We start from the raw sequence: 23,049 nt of genomic DNA, 5'->3' as shown, positions 1-23,049 counted from the left end.
CACTGTGGCATTAATGGCAATGAGATGGTTGATACATGGGCAAGGCAAGCTATCGACATTGTTTCAGTGAAATCGGTAATTTGGTGTCGGTAAATCTGTTAATTGTCCCTTACCCAACGACCTTAACTTAGATAATCTAAACCTACATTTCTCATCTTCCACTGTCTTTGACGGTCCAATAAAGTCTGCAACTCTCAGTTACCTTTCTTCCTTGCCTATTCCTGATTTTCTTCCCTTTTCTGTTTCACAATTCTCTGAAAGTGACGTCGAAAAGAGCATCCTGTCTATTACCTCGAGTGCTACTGGCGTCGACTGTGTGGGCCGGAATATGATACTTCCTCTACTTGACCTCCTTCTTCCCATTATTACCAACATCTTTAATGATTCAATTTTTTCACAACGTTTCCCTAATTCCTGGAAGGACGCGAATATTACTCCCATTCCCAAAAAGTCCAATCCATCGTTCTTCTCTGATTTCAGGCCTATCTCCATTCTCCATTTCCTCTCTAAAGTTTTAGAGCGCCTTGTGCAGCTGCAATTGACTTCATTCCTTAAGAGCCCGTCACGATGGGTAAAAATTCAGTATCTGTCAAATTACCCCATTTACACACACTAACGTACGTCACACTCACCAACATACTTTTCGCACACTACCGCAATTTACTGGAAGAGGTCAGTGACCTAAGTGAGAGGAACTTAAGACAGGTCTATAGTTTCACTGAAGATCAGTTGTAACGTTAAAATCCCATCAAAACCAAAAAAGGGAAATATGAGCCAAGTTCAATATTATATATGCCTTGGTTGTTGGCGTCAACGACAAAAGCAGTGAGATCTAAACGGGTGCCAAGTTCAATGGCAGTCCTCAAATTGTTTTATGACAATTGATGACATAAAATATCATTTCTTATAACTTTTATAATAGAATAGAATAGAATATAATTAATTTATTCGTTAACATACACACAAAATAAACGTTACAAATAATAAGACATAAACAAGAAGGAGATCCAACGAAATGGTCTAATCTTCCGATCAGTAGGCCTAGCACATGATGGCCGCGGGAGTATGTCGCCGCGAGATAGATGCCACGTCTTCTTCTAACTGTATTAATGACATAAGGACGGGTAGTCTATCTCGCGGCGACATACTCCCGCGGCCATCATGTGCTAGGCCTACAGTATAATGAAAATAAAGTCCAACGAGTTAATAGTATTTTATGCAACAGGCGTTTAAAGGAGGTCAAAAAAGACGAGTGGCGTGGGTAACAATTTGAGGCGAAGCCGAAAATTGTTATTAAGACGCCACGAGTATTTTTTGACTCAGTTAAACACCGTTGCATACAATACTTTTTCTACGACCATGCACATACTTTTGAATAGTTTTCTAGAATAACTTTCGTGAAATTCGCACTGTTTCCTACAAGTATTTTGACTTGTCCTCTGCAATGTTTCTGCACTCACCCTGTCGCTCGCACTCCCCCGCGCCGCCGCCCGCCCCCGGCCGGCGCCCCGCGGCCCGCTATATCCCTTAAAGGCATCCTAACAATGCTGTAAGAGCTATATCGTATGCGTGGGTACGCGGGGCGCCGGCCGGGGGCGGGCATCTTTTATGTAAAACCCTACATAAACGATCTATGCACGACACGGTAAATGACGAATAACAACACGGGAGTAGAAAAAGTTAATTTTAAAACTCTTTCATTTTAATAAAGTTTAGAAGACAAAAAATACCTATATTTCTTGTATGTATTAAAGTTACATATATTTTTTTATTTCTCAACAATAATAAGTAGTAAACAACACAAAAAAAAAAACGATTTTAAACTGAGACTCTTTTAGACGTGACGATATTTATTTACCTTATTACTTTTGAATACATTCATAGCACTGGCAATCTTTTTGTATCCGTATATGATTTCCAGTGTCAAAAACAAATGTCATTGGAACAAATTTGGCTACACGTCTGCTCCGAACGAGCCCGATCGGGCGTCTGACTCAATAGAATCTGTTCGCAGTTTTGACGTTTGTATGGAAAATTTACGAAAGTTTATATTCAACATTGATTTTATTCGTTCTCTTTGTAAGGAAAAATATGAAAGGTAATAATTCTGTAGTCCAGTTATCTAGCTTATAAAATAACATTATTTTAAAACTAAAACACGGTACGACCGATAGGTACGATATTCAAATTTATGAAGATGCCGACAGGGGCCGACCGCATTTTAGTTACAACTTTAAGTAAGTATGTATCTAAAATTGGAAGTGTTTCCTGATTTGTATTACACACTATTTTGCATACACATACTTAAAGTTTATAATTATCCAGAAAGCCTTTTGTTTGCCTAAAAGGTTTTCGAAGTAATTGCCATTTGATTCGAAGTATTTTTAGACAAAAATTGATGTCGTTTAACTTCCATTTACTGTATTTTAGTAGCATGATAACACACATGTAAACTACTGAATTTTTAGTTTAGGATATAAGTAATGCGACAACATCAATTTTAGCAGCCTAAAGTATACAAAATTGAGCTCAGCTCACTCAGACGTGAGCACTATTTGCGGGTTTTCTTAAACTAGCGTCAGGAAAAAAATCATAATTAATTCAGGGAGTAACATTTCCTGGATGTTAACTACTGATTTTGTAGATAAGAATACGCGCTGTTTAAAACAAGTGCTTTTCTTATCAATAAGTATATACTGAAACTAAAACTGGACGTAGAAAACTACCAATTTTACGATTTTCTACTTTTTGATATTGACGGCCTCTTAATAGGAACTCTCTCCTAAATCCTTTCCAGTCAGGGTTTCGTTCCGGGCACAGCACGACCACCGCCCTTGTTAAGATTACCGACGATATACGATCTGGCATGGATAACCGCAGGTTAACGGTGCTGACGTTGCTTGATTTTAGCAACGCTTTCAACACCGTTGACTTCGATATCCTGCTGGGTATCTTACGGTCACTAAACGTTTCTACGTCAACTATTGAGTGGTTTCGTAGCTACTTGGTTGGTCGACGGCAACGGGTTAAAGTAGATAACTCTCCCTCTTCATCTTGGTGCAGTACGCTTGCTGGCGTCCCGCAAGGAGGCGTTCTGTCTCCCTTACTATTTTCAATTTTTATAAATTCTATTACTTCCAAACTTCTTTCTTCTTATCACCTCTATGCCGACGACCTTCAAATTTACTCCCATGGCCTGCCAGACGATTTACCTCATCTTATTCATTCCACTAACGCTGATTTGGAACGTATATCGAAATGGAGCTCTTGCTATGGTTTGAAGGTTAACCCATCTAAAACTCAAGTCATTATAATTGGCAGCCCAAGAACCATAGCAAGAGTTGATTTTGAAAACCTCCCTGGTGTTTTGTTCGATGGAGTATCGATTCCTTTTTCAAATCAGGTTAAAAATTTAGGCGTAATTATTGATCGTACTCTATCCTGGATTCCGCAGATCAGCGAGGTGAGCAGAAGGATTTTTGCTACTGTTGGTTCTTTACGCTGAGTCCGTAACTTTCTGCCTTTGACTACTAAAATTGCGCTTGTCCAGTCTCTCCTTCTGCCCATCTTGGACTACGCTGACACTTGCTATGTAGATATCACCGAAGAGCAGTTGAACAAACTTGAACGGCTCCAAAACGTTTGCATTCGATTTATATTTGGGTTGCGCAAATTTGACCACATTTCTAGTTTTCGAGCACAGCTCAAGTGGTTACCTATTCGTCTCCGACGCAATACTCATATTCTTTCTCTCTTGTATGCCACCTTGTTTCACCCTAATACTCCTTGTTATCTCAAATCCCGATTTAAGTTTCATTCTTCCCTTAGATGTGCGCAAAATCTGCTGCTTGTCCCACCTCCTTCCACTTCAAAATTCTACAACAACTCTTTCAGTTTTCGTGCGGTTCGACTGTGGAATAATCTGCCCGTTAATATTAGACGTGCAACTTCATTACCCATTTTTAAAAAAATGTTGAAGGATCATTATTTGTCTACTTCATAAACTTTCTGTTTTCCAAGAAATTTCATGTCGTTGAAATGGTCTCCATAGTTATATCTCATATATTGTTGTATTTATACATTTAGGTACTAGCCTTCTGTTATTCTTTTTTGCACCACCCGTAAATTTTATTCCGATCGCCACTCGACTATCTGAAGGTTGTCTGTAAGAGACCGCTGTTTTAGCGATAAGACCGCCTGTTGTTACCTACCACGTTGTATCTGTTCTGAATTATGTTTCTTTTTCTTCTGTAGTGTGCAATAAAGTATTTTATTATTATTTATGTTTAAAATTTTATTTTCTCTCCTTTAGGAGGTTGCTTTACTTCTAAACTCGCGGGCTTTTGGCCAAACGAGCATAGAAGGACGTGGGTTATATAATGTAAGGCCCTACTGCTCTAGGGTAAGAAACTTACGTACTATGCGGCATGTATTCATGATCGCAGCTTTTTGCAGAAGTATGTATGTGAGTGGTTGAATGTCCAGTGTTTTAAGGCTGGTGTGTAGAGTGCGGGGAATGACACCCGTGGACGAAATTACGATCGGTACGGTCCTCACGGTACTCACTCGCCACTGGTTTTTTATTTCAATGGAGAGATCTGTGTACTTACTTAACTTTTCGGTGTGAGTTGATACAAGATTATGGGTATTTGGTATAGCTATATCTATGAGGTACACGGTTTTTGCAGCTTTATCGTGCAGCGTTATGTCAGGTCTGTTATAGTGTACGGTTTTGTCAGTAATAATTGTCCTGTCCCAGTAAAGCTTAAATTCAGTCGACTCTAAGATAACTTGTGGTGTATATTTGTAGTACGGGGTGCGGTTTTCTATAAGATGATGTTTAAGTGCAAGGTCTTAGTGAATAATGGATGCAACCTGGTCATGTCGGTGTTTATAGTCCGTTTGTGTTATGGATCGGCATGCTCCCGTTATGTGCTGGATGGTCTCTGAAGCAGCATGGCAGCGTCGGCAAAGGTCTGTTGTTAAGTTACGGTCTCGGATAATGTATTTTTTGTAGTTTCTAGTGTCAATAATTTGGTCCTGGATAGCGATCATAAACCCTTCTGTTTCGGGAAACAACTCACTTTTCTTGAGCCACATGTTAGAGGCTAGTTTGTCGACGTTGGGGTTTATTAGGTCGAGTCGGTGCCTACCATGGAGTGATTTTTGCACCCAGGTCTGTAGTTTTTGTGTGGGTTCTGTAATTTCTTCATTTTTCTGTTTCGTGTGGTCTTTTAAGTTGAGTGGAGTGATTTTATTATCTGCGTTAGCTACGGCCTGGTGCATCAGGGAATGGGAGGATTTATTGTGAAAAAACTTTCTTAGAGAGCTTACCTGTTTGTTGTGGAGATTTTTAATGTCTATTAACCCCCTACCGCCTTCTGCTTTCGGGAGAGTCTGCCGTTGGGTGCAGCTCCTCGGGTGATGCTTCCTATATTTGGTCATTAAGGTATTGATCATTCTTTGGAGATTACAGAGGTCCGTTTGGGACCACTGTATTATGCCAAATGAGTAGGTAAGTATGGGTATTGCGAACGTGTTAATAGCCTTAATAGTGTTGCGTGCGTTGAGTTGAGTATTTAAGATTTTATGAAGCCTTGTCGTAAATTTCTGTTTTAGTGTAACTCTAGTAGCTTTATAGTGAATTTGTTGACTTTGCTGATAACCAAGGTATTTGTATCCGGATTCTTCATCAACAGGTTCTATGCGCTGGCCGTCATTAAGAATATAAGAGTTGTCCTCTATTTTGCCGTTTCGAATGGACTGAATTTTGCATTTATCAATGCCAAATTCCATTTTGATATCTGCGGAGAAATATTCTGTTATATCTGCTAGTTTATAGATGTCGGTTAAATTACTACTGTACAGTTTGATGTCATCCATATACATTAAGTGCGATATAGTAAACAACTCGTTGTTACCATATTTCAATTTAAAACCTGTTTCACTTTTGTTGAGTAAACTAGAAAGTGGATTAAGGGCTAAACAAAACCAAAGTGGACTAAGGGCGTCTCCCTGGAATATGCCTCTACGTATATTAATTGGTTCTGTTTCAATATTTTTGTCGCTAGTACATAATTTGAGTATGGTTGTCCAGTTTAGCATAGTACTTTGTAGAAAACCTATTATAGTGTCGTGTATCTTGTAGTGTTTGAGGATGTAGATTAACCATGAATGCGGTACCGAGTCAAAAGCTTTTTTATAATCAATATACATAGTGTAGATATCTTTTTTGGAACTTAATGCTTGCTTTGATATAACGGCATCTATAGTCAGCTGCTCTTTGCAGCCTTGACTGTTTTGTAGGCAACCTTTTTGCTGTTCAAATAATATATTTTGTGTGTCAATGTGTCTATAAATTAGTTTGCTAATGCACGAAGTTATTATTTTGTATATGTTTTGTAGGCAAGTTATCGGTCTGTACTTAGCGGGGTTTTTCCTATCTGTTTTATCTTTAGGTAACATGAATGTGGTTCCCTGAGTGATGTATTGCGGTACTGTTTCCGGCGCACAAATGAACTGATTAATCTGTCTTACTAAAATTGGGTGCAAATACGTGAGTTTTTTTATCCAGTAATTATGAATTTTATCAGAGCCGGTGGCTTTCCAATTATGGGTTTTAGCTATGACTGATTGTAGGAGATCGATACTAATTTGTTCAAATGGCATGTCAGCTACGCAATTAAGTGATTCTTTGTCGGCGTCAATCCATGCCGCGTTCCGGTGTTCTAGTGGTTTAGACCAAATTTCGGACCAGAATCGGTGTAGGTGTTCTGCGGTAGGGCATTCGGTGTTGCTGGTAGAATGTTCTTCATTGCTACTGTGGGAGTCGTGCAGATTTCTGTAAAATAGTTTTTCATTATTGGTAAACTGCTTATTCTGTGTTTTGCGTAGGGTAGTGACTTTATACCTGCGTAGTCTATTGCTGAGTGCGCTGAGTTTTTGCTTAAGGGTATCTAGGAAATGGGTTAACTGCGTGTTCTCATGTTCGTGGCGGGAATGAAGTCTGTATTGCCTTTTGATAGATTCTATATGTCTAGTGAGTCTAGGACTAGTGTTACCATTTATAAACTCTGTCAGTCGCCCTATTTTTGTTCTAAGGTCTGCGATTCTCTGTTGTAGTCGTTTTTGCCACTTAGGAAGTTGTCCACTTTGTCCAGTATGACGGTTTGTACGGTTTAAATCAATAATCTTAGATCCGTTATGGGTGGCTGCCGTAAAAGCCGCACAATAGAGAGCTGTCTGAGTGCTGTCAAAGTTTGAGTCTTGGGACAGATATTTCGGGAGAATGTCGTTATTAATATAATCTACTATAGAAGCAAGTTTTTTGGATGGCTTTTGTTTAGGTATACTGGGTCTACATGTGGGTTCTGTATCCTGAAACTTTTCCTTTACAGCTAAGAAAGTTTGCTCGATTTCCTGTTGAGTCGTTGTCGGGAGATTATACTCTTGCATCTGGTTTCCACTATTATTTAGTCTATCTGTCTGAGTCTCGGTATTGTTACTTACAATATGGCTGCAGCGGTTTCGTTACATAGATTATTCGGGGTACTAGTACTATTAGTGGGCAAATTATTATCGTCTACTCGTACGGAGACCAAATTGTCATAAACTGTTGTGGTAAACTTATCTTGGTCAAATACCTGTTGTTGTGAACGTTGGTCTCTATTCTCAAGAAATCTCATGTCTTATCTCTTGATATTCATGTCTCTGGACCATTTCTTACGCACATTTTGACTAACCGCGGCGGGTGCAGGATTTTTGGCGGTACTTGCCTCCTGCACAACATCCATGGCAGTATTGATAGAAATTGAAGGTGAAGAATACGTTGACGTTTCCTCGGAATCTGAAATGTTCAAGTAAGATGCTGGCGACGATGGGACTGACGAGAAAAGGGAGGCTGACGACGATGGAATTGAAGGACACGACAACGATGGGGAAGATTCACGTGGCAGATGGTTTTCGGCAGTAGTATGTTTTTCGATGGAAGCCCGCCTGCTCAGCTCCGCATCGCCACTGGTTCGCATACTGTGGCACCCAGCAGCGGCTCCAGGTGCGCCCCGACGATCGCCCTCGGGTAGCGGCCCGTGTGCGGCTGTAACAAATTCTTCGATGGGAGCCCGCCTGCTCAACTCCACATCGCCGTTGGATCGCATGCTGTGGCATCCAGCAACGGCTCCAGATGCGCCCCGACGATTGCCCTCGGGTAGCGGCCCTGGACGTAATTTTCTTGATCGTAACTGCATTTAGATTAGGAAGAACGAAGAAGGGAAAGAAGGAAAAAGAAGAAGAGATAGGATAGTTGGGATCTTAGTTTGGGAAGGGTTAGCCTAGTTGATATTGGCAAATGATTTGTGTCTCCCTGATTGGGGTGTGGTTGAGATGTTTTGACCTTGTTAAATGGTATCACCAACCCGTAAGCCCGCCCACCACGGCAAGGTGATCCCTTTGGGGGGTTATTATTATTATTATTTGTATGTCTTACCATATCTCGGGACCATGGGGTCCCGGACTTTTGGGAGGCATGTGTGGGGCCGAAGCCAACAGCACAGAGGCCCTTTTAGATACTTTAATCTAAAGGCAAGGGATACACCTGGCGGATACCATCCCCGAGCGCACAATATGATACATCCGGAGATGGTCCCCGCCAGGTGTAAAGACTATTTCAGTGCAGCACTTTTGTGTTGCGATGGGAACTAAGGTCATAGGCTATTGTTGTGCAAGTTGGATGGACTGGATAATGGTCTATGGGGGGAGACTATCGGACACCTGCCATGACAACTAGTCTCAAGATTGTAAAAGACAGGCGGTGACTCGCCAACTCATTGAGTGGGCCCTGCAAAACGGCCGCACGCATGGTGCGACAACAGAGCAACACTTGAAGAGTGGCTGAAAGGTTGTCGAGAGGTGAGACTGCGGTAGCCAGATTCCGGTGATCCGTTCAGCAGGCCGCCGGCGTTATGACATTTTACACTTCCAACCTGGAGCATAGGTCCCGCTCTTGCGAATCCCCTTGGAAGTGCCCTCTGGAATAGGGGTCCGCGGTGTCGCCACTCACCGTCAGCTCGCCACAAGCTGCCCCCGCGGGCTTATTATTATTATTAATTTACAGTACTGACCTTTTGAGTGGCGCACTCGCAGACATGTTTGCCACATGGCAGGAGCAATGGGATATCTCGAAATTGCAGACGGGCAAGCACTATGGATGTGTGCAACCTCGTATCACTCGGAAGCCGTGGTTCTATCGTTTTCGTAATTCTCCTAAATGGGTTATATCCACAATTTGCCGGTTGCGATTGGGAAAAGTATGCACTCCGTTATTTCTGGCTATGATTGGTGTCCGCGCGAACTCATTATGCCAATGCGGACAATGTCACTTACAGTATACACCAATCATGACATATAGGAACATAAGAATAAAAATAAGAATATTATTGGTAACAGGAACAATTGGTCACAGACCTGTGCATTACCCGCGCACAAATTGTTACTATTTGGCTGTTGTCCCGATATTGAGGTGGGATTCGTTCATTTCCTTCTTTTTCCTCAGTTTAACCAGCAATAATATTATTGACTACTGTGTTTGTGTACATAACTATTTTGATTGCTGACGTTTTAGTGCTTCGGTGCATATACTATACTGAAATAATAAAAATAATGCTTAGAAAACCAATCTCTTCTTCTCCTACTACACGCGTGACCGAAAGCAGTGAATACTTCATTGCATTTACAAAATGGCTTCTTGTATTCATTTCTTCCAGGAATTCTCAAACTTTTTAAGACAATATGCCGTACTCAGTTGTCCTCACTGAGGAAAATTCTTAGGTCTGCTGGTTAGTCATTTCATCTTGGTAGGTACTATACATTGCGTTTATGATACTTCAAATTGCATGCTACATAAAAGAAATCGCGGTTAAGTAAGTATTTCGTGTCATTCTCCGGATTTAGGCGATGATATGCGAGAAAAGCCGAATGGTTAACTGACTTTAATTGTATTGTACCGCGCTGCTGGGTGGTGAAACTGGTGAAGTACAAAAATTTACTGTGGCCCAAAAACTGAAAGCCAAATAAATTGAATAACTACAGTGTTTAGGTACTTATTATATTATCGTACTGTACTTTTCTTAACTTTCCCACATTTCTATGTAATGTCGAAAAGTGCTTCAAATAATCTAAACATCCGAATTATAAACAAATCAATTATTATATTTTTTGTAGTCGGTGCCAGACCTGTTCGTCGCCTTGCTATTGCCTGTTTGGCCCCACCCAACCATACCCAGGCTGGCCCCGACTCCAAAAATATAGTAATTGATTTGTTTATAATTTGGATGTTTAGATTATTGCAATAAGATAAGAAATCTGAATTCAAAGGTTTATTATTTTTTGCTTTTTAGTTTCTCCGTGTTTTGTAACGCGCTTATTTTTGAAGGCGGTTTTATTATTTGTTAAAAAGTTTATTTATTTGTTGATTTTTAGTGGTTCCTATTGATATTATATGTATCAGTCCGAATATGTATACAGTAGTGAAAGAATTATCCTTTAACTCCTAACCATTGAGGAGTTGACCTTCCATCATCAGCTCAGCCACATAAAATTATTACCATCAGGCGTAAATACTGGTGTACCTTTGAAAAATTCACTATAAACATTACATGTGCCTATAATATTTGAAGAGTTCCCTCGATTTCTCCAAGATCCCATCATCAGACCCCGACTTGGTGCCAATGGGACCATCTCGGGGTTATACTCATTCAATCACAAAAAAAATTTTGAAAATCGGTTCACAATTCTCGGAGATATCGAGTAACATACATACAAAAAAAAAAAAACATTCAGTCGAATTAAGAACCTCCTCCTTTTTTTGAAGTCGGTTAAAAATGGTCATCGTCGTTTATTATTATTTAATTCGCTCAATATTTTTTAAAGCAACCAGTCCACAACTCCACAACAGTTTGAGAAACCTTCGTATTTTAGATTGTAATTTGCGGATACAGTGATTTAGGAACAGTTCGGTAATCAGACCTACACATGTGTGTACAATTTCTGTCATGTCACTGTCAGAAACCGTTCTGATAGTGACATTGACAGCCACAAATTCGTCCACATGTTGTTACCGTTATGTGTGCATACGTCGACTAACAAAATGTCGTTAGAAACCGTTCTGACAGTGACATTGACAGCCACAAATTCGTACACATTTTGTTACTGTAATAAGTGCACACGTCGACTACATTTTGTTTTTGTATCAATAACGGTCGCATTGTTTGCACGACATTACCACGCGTTATGTCACATTTGGCAGTTAGTTACCGATTTGAAGATTTCGCAATCATTAAAGTTCATTAAAGTTCTCGTGCGATCCTATTAAAAAACTCACTTCGTACCTTTCTTTCATTATGTAGCAGTCATATGTGAAATATTGAATGTATAAATGTTGCATTGTGTGATTTGTGTGCGCAGGATGAACGTCTCGGTGGCGGGCAGCCCGGGCCAGGTGGAGCGGGCGGAGGCGGCCGCCGTGCTAGCCAAGGCGCCGCCGCGCGCGCTGCCGCAGCCGCTGCCCTCCAGCGGTGAGTAGTACACTAGTACACTAGTACACTAGTACACTAGTACACTAGTACAGGGGCAGGTGGAGCGGGCGGAGGCGGCCGCCGTGCTAGCCAAGGCGCCGCCGCGCGCGCTGCCGCAGCCGCTGCCCTCCAGCGGTGAGTAGTACACTAGTACACTAGTACACTAGTACACTAGTACACTAGTACAGGGGCAGGTGGAGCGGGCGGAGGCGGCCGCCGTGCTAGCCAAGGCGCCGCCGCGCGCGCTGCCGCAGCCGCTGCCCTCCAGCGGTGAGTAGTACACTAGTACACTAGTACACTAGTACACTAGTACACTAGTACAGGGGCAGGTGGAGCGGGCGGAGGCGGCCGCCGTGCTAGCCAAGGCGCCGCCGCGCGCGCTGCCGCAGCCGCTGCCCTCCAGCGGTGAGTAGTACACTAGTACACTAGTACACTAGTACACTAGTACACTAGTACAGGGGCAGGTGGAGCGGGCGGAGGCGGCCGCCGTGCTAGCCAAGGCGCCGCCGCGCGCGCTGCCGCAGCCGCTGCCCTCCAGCGGTGAGTAGTACACTAGTACACTAGTACACTAGTACACTAGTACACTAGTACAGGGGCAGGTGGAGCGGGCGGAGGCGGCCGCCGTGCTAGCCAAGGCGCCGCCGCGCGCGCTGCCGCAGCCGCTGCCCTCCAGCGGTGAGTAGTACACTAGTACACTAGTACACTAGTACACTAGTACACTAGTACAGGGGCAGGTGGAGCGGGCGGAGGCGGCCGCCGTGCTAGCCAAGGCGCCGCCGCGCGCGCTGCCGCAGCCGCTGCCCTCCAGCGGTGAGTAGTACACTAGTACACTAGTACAGGGGCAGGTGGAGCGGGCGGAGGCGGCCGCCGTGCTAGCCAAGGCGCCGCCGCGCGCGCTGCCGCAGCCGCTGCCCTCCAGCGGTGAGTAGTACACTAGTACACTAGTACACTAGTACACTAGTACACTAGTACAGGGGCAGGTGGAGCGGGCGGAGGCGGCCGCCGTGCTAGCCAAGGCGCCGCCGCGCGCGCTGCCGCAGCCGCTGCCCTCCAGCGGTGAGTACTGTGTCAGCAGCCTCCAGCCCTACACCACACCACAGCACCACACCTACAACTCCTACAACCTGCAAGCGCCAGCCCCCGCCCCCGCCCCGCGACCAGTCCGGAGAGAAGGGAGCTCAAAAACGCTCTGTAATCAGAAGATTTCGGGCCTCCCGTGGCTCCCGTGCGAAATTTCCTACGCTGATTCATATTGTTAGTAATCCAATATGCTAGGAAACTTGAATTTTTTATTGCTTTTCGGCTATCTTGAAGTCAGTTATAGGCTTCTTTGGCCATTTGGCCAGACGAGATCCTGACAGTCTTGAGAAGGCGTTGATCGTTGGACCAGTGGAGGGCCATCGTAAAAGAGCCGGATTACCCACGCGCTGGTTTAACACAATAAAGAAGGATCCTTTAGGAAGGCAAAAGATCGGCCTGCGTGGAGAGCACTGCAACGTACAGCGACTTATGGTGGTCACGACCCTCAGTCATGAGGTTTCGACGAAGAAGAAGAAGATCTTGAAGTCTAACTTATAAACTATAGTATAAAATATTCTTGATTTTATTCATAGAGAGGCATCTATAAGTCGTGTAAAGTTTCGCCGCGCTCAAATCGATCTCACCGCCGTTTCGATCTTTCTTCAGTCGATTCTCGAAAACTTCTGACATTTTGCGAATAATGGCAATTCTTTGGCTGAACGCTTTCGCTTGATTGGTGTCGGGCAACTTAGTACAACAATAAAAAACAGGCCAAGTGCGAGTCGGACTCGCCCACCGAGGGTTCCGTACAAATTTCTTTCATACTCATATTCATTTATTTGTAACGCCATTTTACACGTCAAGATTTGATTTAAAAAAATAATATTCATACAAAAATAATACTTAGAGAATAAATAGACAGAAGATTGAAATTACAAAAAGTTAGGCAATATTCACATAAAAAACCGGCCAAGTGCGAGTCGGGCTCGCGCACAAAGGGTTCCGTAGCAGCAAATATAATAAACTTATTATGTCAATTTATACACCTGCCAAAATTACAGTTAAATCAACCTATCTCAAAAACTATAAGAGATACTTTGATCAAACCAAAAATCGTTGAAAGAGTTAATTAGCATGCATCACCTCTATTTTTTTTAGAATTTTATACCCCGTAGTTATAAAAATAGAGGGGGGGGACATACTTTTTACGACTTTGAGAGCTGATATCTCAAAAACCGTTCACTTTAAGAAAAATGTTTTTTAGAAAACTTTATATCATTTTAAAAGACCTTTCCATTGATACCCCACACGGGTATATACATCGAAAAAAAAAATTTTCATCCCTCAGTTACATGTATGGGGGCCCCACCCCCAATTCTTTTTTTTTTTTACTATTTAGTGTCATAATTTTGTAGCGGTTCATACAACACATATTCCCATCAAATTTCATCACTGTAGTACTTATAGTTTCCGAGTAAATCGGCTGTGACAGACGGACAGACGGACAGACGGACAGACGGACAGACGGACATGACGAAACTATAAGGGTTCCGTTTTTGCCATTTTGGCTACGGAACCCTAAAAATGAACAAAAATATTTTTCTAATTAGGTAATAAAAAAATTGTCATATTTAAGTGTAGAACGGGTGCTCGGCCAGCCAATTTTTTAAGCGATACTTAAAGTTCGACACACTAGGCGCTTCAACCACATATTGCGGCAATTTATTATAGACGGCAGGGTCCATCAGACCATCACATGTGTTAATTTGTTGGATTTCGCCAATTTACGGTCGATACCTACTAACTTTCCGGCATTTCGAGTGTTGTACTTGGAATACATGTTGTTAGTTTTGTCACAGAATATATAATAGTACAGTTTTGTATGCTGCCAAGTTCTGTCTTACATAAATGGCTACCTGCATTATAACTATTGCAGGCAGTGTAAGGATTCTTATTTTTTAAAGAGTTCTTTGGCCGGAGTGTGTACCTACAGGTCGTTTCTGACAGCTCGTTTCTGAAAGCGAAATTGGTCTCAAACCTTACTACTGTCAACTCTGCAATTCTCTATTATAACATTTATAACCTTGTGTGTTACTGTGTTTGTTGTCCCAAATAAATTAAACAAATTGAAACTGTTTCTTCCATGCAGGGACCGGCCCGCTATCCCTTATACGGGGTTTTGTATGGGTATTTCGTTAGGCTTAACTTACCCTACCCTTTTGACGCGATACCCTTTCATTTTGCTTTTAAAGCCCTAACGAAAGCGCTTACCTAAAATAGCCCAATACCCTTTCAAAACCCTTATCATCGGCTCAGCCTAACGCCATAAGGGTGAGCCTTATATTGGGTTTTATTTGCTTTCCCTTATAGATCATATCGTGCGAGTTTAAATCCTGTACCTCGCTCATAAAGCACACATTACTCCGAACGAAATAACATACGATCGTTACCTATGGCGGCACTGTGTGTGATATTTGCGCGTTTCTGTTTAATGGAAACGGCTGTAGATAAAATAAGGTTCAATTTTCAATACCAAATACTTATAGTTATGATAGGCTCCTGCTTTGCTCGGGTGTAACACAGGCAAACGCTGCTTTTAGGGTTCCGTAGTCAACTAGGAACCCTTATAGTTTCGCCATGTCTGTCTGTCCGTCCGTCCGTCAGCGGATAATCTCAGTAACCGTTAGCACTAGAAAGCTGAAATTTGGTCCCAATATGTATATCAAATCAATCACGCCAACAAAGTTCAAAAATAAAAAATGGCAAAAATGTTTTATTAGGGTAGTTCCCATGTAAAGTGGGGGCTGATTTTTTTTCATTCCAACCACAACGTGTGATATATTGTTGGATAGGTATTTAAAAATGAATAAGGGTTTACTAAGATTGTTTTTTGATAATATTGATATTTTCGGAAATAATCGCTCCTAAAGGAAAAAAAGTGCGTCCCCCCTCTAACTTTTGAACCATAAGTTTAAAAAATATGAAAAAAATCACAAAACTAGAACTTTATAACGACTTTCTAGGAAAATTGTTTTGAACTTGATAGGTTCTGACCGTAGCCCGACACGCTCTTGGCCGGTTTTTTTTATCGGACTTGTCTTGATGAGTACCCGAAGTCTAGCTGATGCTGAACCCTGGCTGCACCTAGGAGAACTCGGGTTTAGTGTAACACAGGCAAACGCTGTTTTCGTCATCGGACTTGTCTTGATGAGTACTCGTGTGAGCAGTACCCGAAGTGCAGTTGATGCTGAACCCTGGCTGCACCTAGGGGAACTCGGGTTTAGTGTTACACAGGCAAACGCTGTTTTCGTCATCGGACTTGTCTTGATGAGTACTCGAGTAAGCAGTACCCGAAGTCCAGCTGATGCTGAACCCTGGCTGCACCTAGGAGAACTCGGGTTTAGTGTAACACAGGCAAACGCTGTTTTCGTCATCGGACTTGTCTTGATGAGTACTCGTGTGAGCAGTACCCGAAGTGCAGTTGATGCTGAACCCTGGCTGCACCTAGGGGAACTCGGGTTTAGTGTTACACAGGCAAACGCTGTTTTCGTCATCGGACTTGTCTTGATGAGTACTCGAGTAAGCAGTACCCGAAGTCCAGCTGATGCTGAACCCTGGCTGCATCTAGGAGAACTCGGGTTTAGTGTAACACAGGCAAACGCTGTTTTCGTCATCGGACTTGTCTTGATGAGTACTCGAGTGAGCAGTACCCGAAGTCCAGCTGATGCTGAACCCTGGCTGCACCTAGGGGAACTCGGGTTTAGTGTTACACAGGCAAACGCTGTTTTCGTCATCGGACTTGTCTTGATGAGTACTCGAGTGAGCAGTACCCGAAATCCAGCTGATGCTAAACCCTGGCTGCAGCTAGGGGAACTCGGGTTTAGTGTAACCCAGGCAAACGCTGTTTTCGTCATCGGACTTGTCTTGATGAGTACTCGAGCAAGCAGTACCCAAAGTCCAGCTGATGCTGAACTCTGGCTGCACCTAAGGGAACTCGGGTTTAGTGTAACACAGGCAAACGCTGTTTTCGTTATCGGACTTGTCTTGATGAGTACTCAAGTGAGCAGTACCCGAAGTCCAGCTGATGCTGAACCCTGGCTGCATCTAGAGGAACTCGGGTTTAGTGTAACACAGGCAAACGCTGTTTTCGTCATCGGACTTGTCTTGATGAGTACTCGAGTGAGCACTGTAGCTGAGCCCTGGCGGTATCTAGGGCAACTCTGGTTTCGGTACATTATAATATAGAAATATTTCATGCAATCTCAAGTTAGGCATAAAAACATAATATTAATTGAACAAAAATCTTACCAGAAGTGAATATTAACATCAAGTAGTTAGAACACATTTATTAATTTGCCATACATGAAACACTTTATTTGTGTCTAAAAAAATACGTATGTATATCCATTTGAATATCAAAATTAAGTACAGTCGATTTCACTAATAGTAACACAGGGAATAAAGAGAATACTGGAGTTCCAAGCGTCCATAGACTACGGTAACTACTTACTATCAGACGCGCTGTATGCTTGATTTCCACCAGAAAAGTATTTCTGTTTCAAACGATCTTCATAGAATTCACAACAATCAACAGAAATAGTTTGACAGATTCTATGGTACTACTCAACTCAACCAAGTACCAGTCATAAAGACGAGTCTCAGATATTTCACGATGACGAAAACAGCGTTTGCCTATGTTACACCAAACCCGCGTTCCCTTAGGAATAGCCAGGGTTCAGCATCAGCTCTACCTTGGTTACTGCTCACACAAGTACTCATCAAGACAAGTCCGATGACGAAAACAGCGCTTGCCTATGTTACTCCAAACCCGCGTTCCCCTGGGAAAAGCCAGGGTTCAGCATCAGCTCTCTACTTTGGTTACTGCTCACTCAAGTACTCATCAATACAAGTCCGATGATGAAAACAGCGTTTGCCTATGTTGCACGAAACCCGAGTTCCCCTAGAAATAGCCAGGGTTCAGCATCAGCTCTACCTTGGTTACTGCTCACTCAAGTACTCATCAAAACAAGTCCGATGAAGAAAACAGCGCTTGCCTATGTTAAACCAAACCCGCGTTCCCCTGGGAAAAGCCAGGGTTCAGCATCAGCTCTATCTTAGGAACTGCTCACCCAATTAACTCATCAAGGCGAGTTGGATGACGAAAACGGCTTATTTTTATGTTGGCAATTAACGTTTTCAATGTGTAATGATAATGGTTAATTGTATTGATTTTCGGCCAACACTGTATGCATGTAAATATACATGTATATTTACATGCATACATACATATTTACATATTTATATATTTATATTCATACATACATACCTACATACATTCATACATACCTACATACATTCATACGTACGAACATACATACTGATCTATGGGCGACGATGATCATTTACCATCAGGCGATCCATCAGTCCCTTGTCTCCCAGTTCATTAAAAATAATTTCTAGCCGTGTTCTACTTCTATCCAACGAAAACATGTTTCGTTGCAAAATTAAAAATGGGGCGCATAGTGCGGAGTGGCAACAGCGCATTTTCCTTCCGCCTCTTACACTAGCTTAGATTCATAATCCTGTCTCTTTCACGCAAGGCTCGACTATTACGCTTCAACAAAAGGGAAAGCCTTATAAATAGCGCTTAAAATAAGGGTAACCCTTATTAAAGGCTTGCAAGCCGTATCGGATAGCGGTAAGCCAATGCACAGGGCTAGCTTTATTGTTTTGCTAAGTTTTTTGTAAGGGCTAGTCAAATGAATGGGCTTGCAGTTCGAAAGGGAGAGTCTCTCGATTGGGTCGTCCTTACGTTAGGGATTCCCAATGAAAGGCTTGTAGCGCGGAAGGGGTTGTCCGGTCCCTGCTTCCATGTCATCTGGATCAGATATGACAACTGTATCTTAGACAATATCCTCCCCGCCGTTATCATCAGTGTCTTCCTTTATCCTGGGGGTGTCGTTGACTTTCGGTCCGGAGGTAGCGGGTTCAAACCCGGCTCTTACCAATGACTTTTTTCTGAACTTATGTGCGAAATGTCATTTGATATTTGCCAGTCACTGTTCGGTGAAGGAAAACATCGTGAGGAAACCGGACTAATTCCAATAAGTCCTAGTTTCGGGTTGGAAAGTCAGAAGGCAGCCGCTTTCGTAAAACTAGTGCCTACGCCAAATCTTGGGATTAGTTGTCAAAGTGGACCCCAGGGTCCCATGAGCCGTGGCAAATGCCGGGATAACCCAAGGAGGATGATGAATGGGGATGGGCACGGAACGAAAGCAACTTACTGATTCCTGTGCAAACCAAAGTAGGTAACAGCTGCTTCGGAAGAAATACTGAAGTTAATATTTTGCCGGTGCACTACAGATTGTAGTAGTGGTAGATGTGGGTGTGAGAAGGCCTTTATGTACAGCTAATTGTATTGTTACCTGTTGTGTGAATGCATTTATACAGCATCGTAATACAATCATGTTCATGAAATACATATTTTACACGTTTATCACATACATTTGTTGTTTAATTTCGTTTTAAAGTCGTATAATTGTTCAACAGTACATGACACAGAAGCATATGTCTACATATTATGAAAGGTATTTGAATGATCTACAAGATTTTTTAAGAAAACATTTGTCTAAGATAAATATTTTTCAAGATATGGAGCAATGTATGAAGCAAAAAGTGGGGGGAAAACTATTTTTAAAAAATTAACAGTTTTTAGGAGCTCATACCTAGATAATGGTTAAGAATAGAAAAAAAGTTTCCAGATCAAAGTTATAGAGAATTTTATAAGCTTTCGAAGTGTAGTAAACCAAAATTTCGTATGACGCATAGTTTTTGAAATATGAGCAAAAAACCAAAAAATGGGACCTTTTTCATCGCCCCTCTTCGAGCTCACGTCCAAAGTCCGAGGACTTTTAGTATGTATGTCTCCTGACTACCCCTAACAACATCCCATAGTGAAACTTTCTGCTTTCGGCCATTCCACCTAGACCCCCCTTTTGAGCATTCATTGACTGATCTAATAATAAAGAGTACTATCGTACAGTATGGCCACCCCCGCTCCCCGCTGAAAGTGCCGCCAACCCCCTCGGTTACCTCACAGTTACCGCCTGTCAATAACACGAACATTCGACCTGTCATATTTCACTCATACAAGCATAGTACGTTCACCTACACGAGCTAAGACTGTGTGCTAGGAATGCGCCTCTTTCAATATATTTGATCGCCAGTGTCCGAGGTGTGCTAAGAAGCAAAGAAGATCGCGTATTATAGACTCAAAGTAAAATGTGTAATCACAGTGCATAGACTGCCATCTCTCGACGTAGGCTTAAGACTTTTGAACCTCCGTTTTGACAATTTGGCCCATATTCTTAGCTTGATATGTTTTAAAATATCAAATATTAATATTAGCCATCTAGCTGAGCCCTTCTTCTGTGTGGTACTGAGGCAAGTACGTTTTTTAGGGTTCCGTAGTCAACTAGGAACCCTTATAGTTTCGCCATGTCTGTCTGTCTGTCCGTCTGTCCGTCTGTCCGTCCGTCCGTCCGTCCGTCCGCGGATAATCTCAGTAACCGTTAGCACTAGAAAGCTGAAATTTGGCACCAATATGTATATCAATCACGCCAACAAAGTGCAAAAATAATTTAAAAATGGAAACATATGTTTTATTAGGGTACCCCCCCTACATGTAAAGTGGGGGCTGATATTTTTTTCGTTCCAACTCCAACGTGTGATATATTGTTGGATAGGTATTTAAAAATGAATAAGGGTTTACTTAGATCGTTTTTTGATAATATTAATATTTTCGGAAATAATCGCTCCCAAAGGAAAAAAAAGTGCGTCCCCCCCCCTCTAACTTTTGAACCATATGTGTAAAAAATATGAAAAAAATCACAAATTTAGAACTTTATAAGGACTTTCTAGGAAAATTGTTTTGAACTTGATAGGTTCAGTAGTTTTTGAGAAAAATACGGAAAACTACGGAACCCTACACTGAGCGTGGTCCGACACGCTCTTGGCCGGTTTTTTCTTAGACTTTATCTGTCTATACGGAGTTATATATGTCATTGGCTAGAAGTATAGGTACTCTAATGTGCATTATTGTATTTAGCGCCATCTCTCGGCTAAATTTACTAAGTAATTTACGCGACTTGAACTTGTGCGAACCTTTAGGCATGGAAAGTCACATGAAAAGTTGTCGAAACTAATATTTGATGGCGCTGCATTTGAATTTCTTGACTGATAACTCTAATACTAAATTGAATATACTCTAAGGTAGAGCAGAGTCTAACTGGGGAAGTACCTCCGCTTTACAAAAGACCGCAGTCAAGTAGCACTAGACCTTACTCAATGTTGTGTTCCTGCCGGTAAGTAAGGCAGCCAGAGCTCAACGAGACAATAGATTGTCCTTTGAGTCGTCGGCACCCAGGCCCCTTCTAACTACAGGTTGGTACAAGTTTCTAATGAGTCGGCAACGCACATGTGCCACTCCTTGAGTGGCAGGCGTCCATAGGTTACAGTGACCGCTTTCCATCAGGCGGACCGTATGCCTGTTTGCCACCTACGTGGTACAAAAAAACTCTCGACGAATTCACCTTAAACATTAAAAACTAAATCAAAATCGATTGATTCGTTCGGGAGCTATGATGCCACCTGGATGCCACAGACAGACAGACAGACATGTCAAGCGTCAAACCTATTATTATTATAACACTCCGTCGTTTTTGCGTTGGTGGTTAAAAACAAGAAACCTCCTTCAAAACTATAATAAAACACAAGTTTCTATGAAAATTGGTCAAGTGCGAGTCGGATTTCGACATTTCCATACAAACAGGTCATGAGCGCCTGACGAGATGTAATGGCAACGTACACTAAATTTCGTATTTTCAATTTCATATATTTCGGAAACGATAAGAGAGAGAGCAAAATGGACTTCAGATTTTGGTTGTCGGTGGCACACTTTTTTTGTTTTCGTATATATACACCTTTTTTTGGACCTATGTGGGCAATATTATGGTCAGTGAAGTTCTAAACGGTCTTAAGCGCCTCCTTTTTAGTAGGAACTTAAGTCATTTTGGAAAATGATTTTTTTTTAACAATTTCTGAAACAAAACGAAACAGAAATTAATTTCTTTTGTACCTGTCCAACGCGCCTACACAATTTTAAGACGTTTAGTAACTACTTGCAGCGGCAGTGAGTGAAATTCGTAATCTAAGTTTTTTTCTCTTAAGTTCGACTTACGCTTGACTGTAGATTTCTAATAGGTTTTCCTGTAATCTACAGGTAGAGGGCTATCTCGTGTATTTTTTTTTTAATTTTACGCTAAGTAGTTTCGGAGATAAGGGGGGGGAATGGACATTTTTTGCTTATTTTCTTAAATTACTTCTAAATTACCGAAACAAAAAATATAAAAAATATATATTTCAGATGCTGGTAAAATGCTCTTTCATTTGATATATAACACAATATAGTTTTAATAACTTTGATTTTTAATTTTCAATTTTACCCCCCAAAAGTGACCCCTGTGATTAAATTTCATTTAATTGAATTACATGTCCGTCTTTGGGCCACAGGCTTACATACGTGTGCCAAATTTCAAGTAAATCGGTCCAGTAGTTTCAGAGAAATCGGCTGTGACAGAGGGACAGACAGACACGCGAGTGATCCTATAAGGGTTCCGTTTTTCCTCTTTGAGCTACGGAACCCTAAAAATGTCCTTATTATATTGTTACAACAAAAACAGTAAGTTTTCTAGTTACTGGATTGCCTAACCTATAGTTCTGAGGGCTCACCACGAATCCTCTCTCTTTATTCTTTAGGCAAATAAAAACAATGTTTTTCACGCTAAGCCTTCTAAACTTAAGATTTTCATCTAGGTGTCTAAATAAATGAAAGTTATCTATGTTTATTTGTTACAGTGGATAAGTGGCACTTCCTCGCTAACCTGTAGCAGCCTGTGGGGCCTGTGGGGAGCCTGTAGGAGCTATGAGCGCCCGGACGATCCCGTGGGGCCGCTTGTGGTGACGGGACCGTCAAGTTGTGATTATCTTATTGTTTAAGTGCAAATGGTAGGGTTGTTAATGCATATTTATTATAATTAAACGCGATATTTTGTACCCGATGTTTCCTTTCTGATACTCCTACCTAGTCATGAATCATGGCAAACTTGTTCTCTTTCTCCGAGTCCAATTTGAGCCCTCGTTGCTAATCGTTGTGATGGGGACGAGAGCGTGAAATGTGACAGATTCTTTAACTGACATAGCCGTCTTAGAAATTGAACCTTAATACTTAGAAATAAAGTTCAATATCTACCCTTATGGCAACACTAGTTAGGTATGAAGCTAAGTCTTAGCAAAGAATCTAGCTGTTATTCGTATCGAGTGGCGTAACGTAAGTAACAATTCTTCGAGTTCGAGATCTCTCGAACTCACCTCCAAAATGTTAGCACTAAATACTTTAATA

At 41.8% G+C, this 23,049-nt stretch overlaps 1 protein-coding gene across 1 annotated transcript in view; it reads left to right on the top strand.

Annotated features, from left to right (window-relative positions):
* Window positions 1-22,703, top strand: part of LOC125224766 (inorganic pyrophosphatase) — a 28,481-nt gene extending 5,778 nt beyond the window's left edge. Inside the window, exons 6-7 of the mRNA XM_048128217.1 lie at window positions 11,461-11,570; window positions 22,506-22,703. Of these exons, the coding sequence (XP_047984174.1) occupies window positions 11,461-11,570; window positions 22,506-22,537 (142 nt within the window). The 3' untranslated portion in view covers window positions 22,538-22,703. The remainder of the gene's footprint in view (window positions 1-11,460; window positions 11,571-22,505) is intronic.
* The last annotated feature ends 346 nt before the right edge of the window (window positions 22,704-23,049 follow it).

The sequence above is a fragment of the Leguminivora glycinivorella genome, chromosome 3 (genome assembly GCF_023078275.1).
Source record: "Leguminivora glycinivorella isolate SPB_JAAS2020 chromosome 3, LegGlyc_1.1, whole genome shotgun sequence".
Lineage (NCBI taxonomy): Eukaryota > Metazoa > Arthropoda > Insecta > Lepidoptera > Tortricidae > Leguminivora > Leguminivora glycinivorella.
Note: the sequence above shows the minus strand (reverse complement) of the source record. Positions and strands in the feature narration are given on the sequence as shown.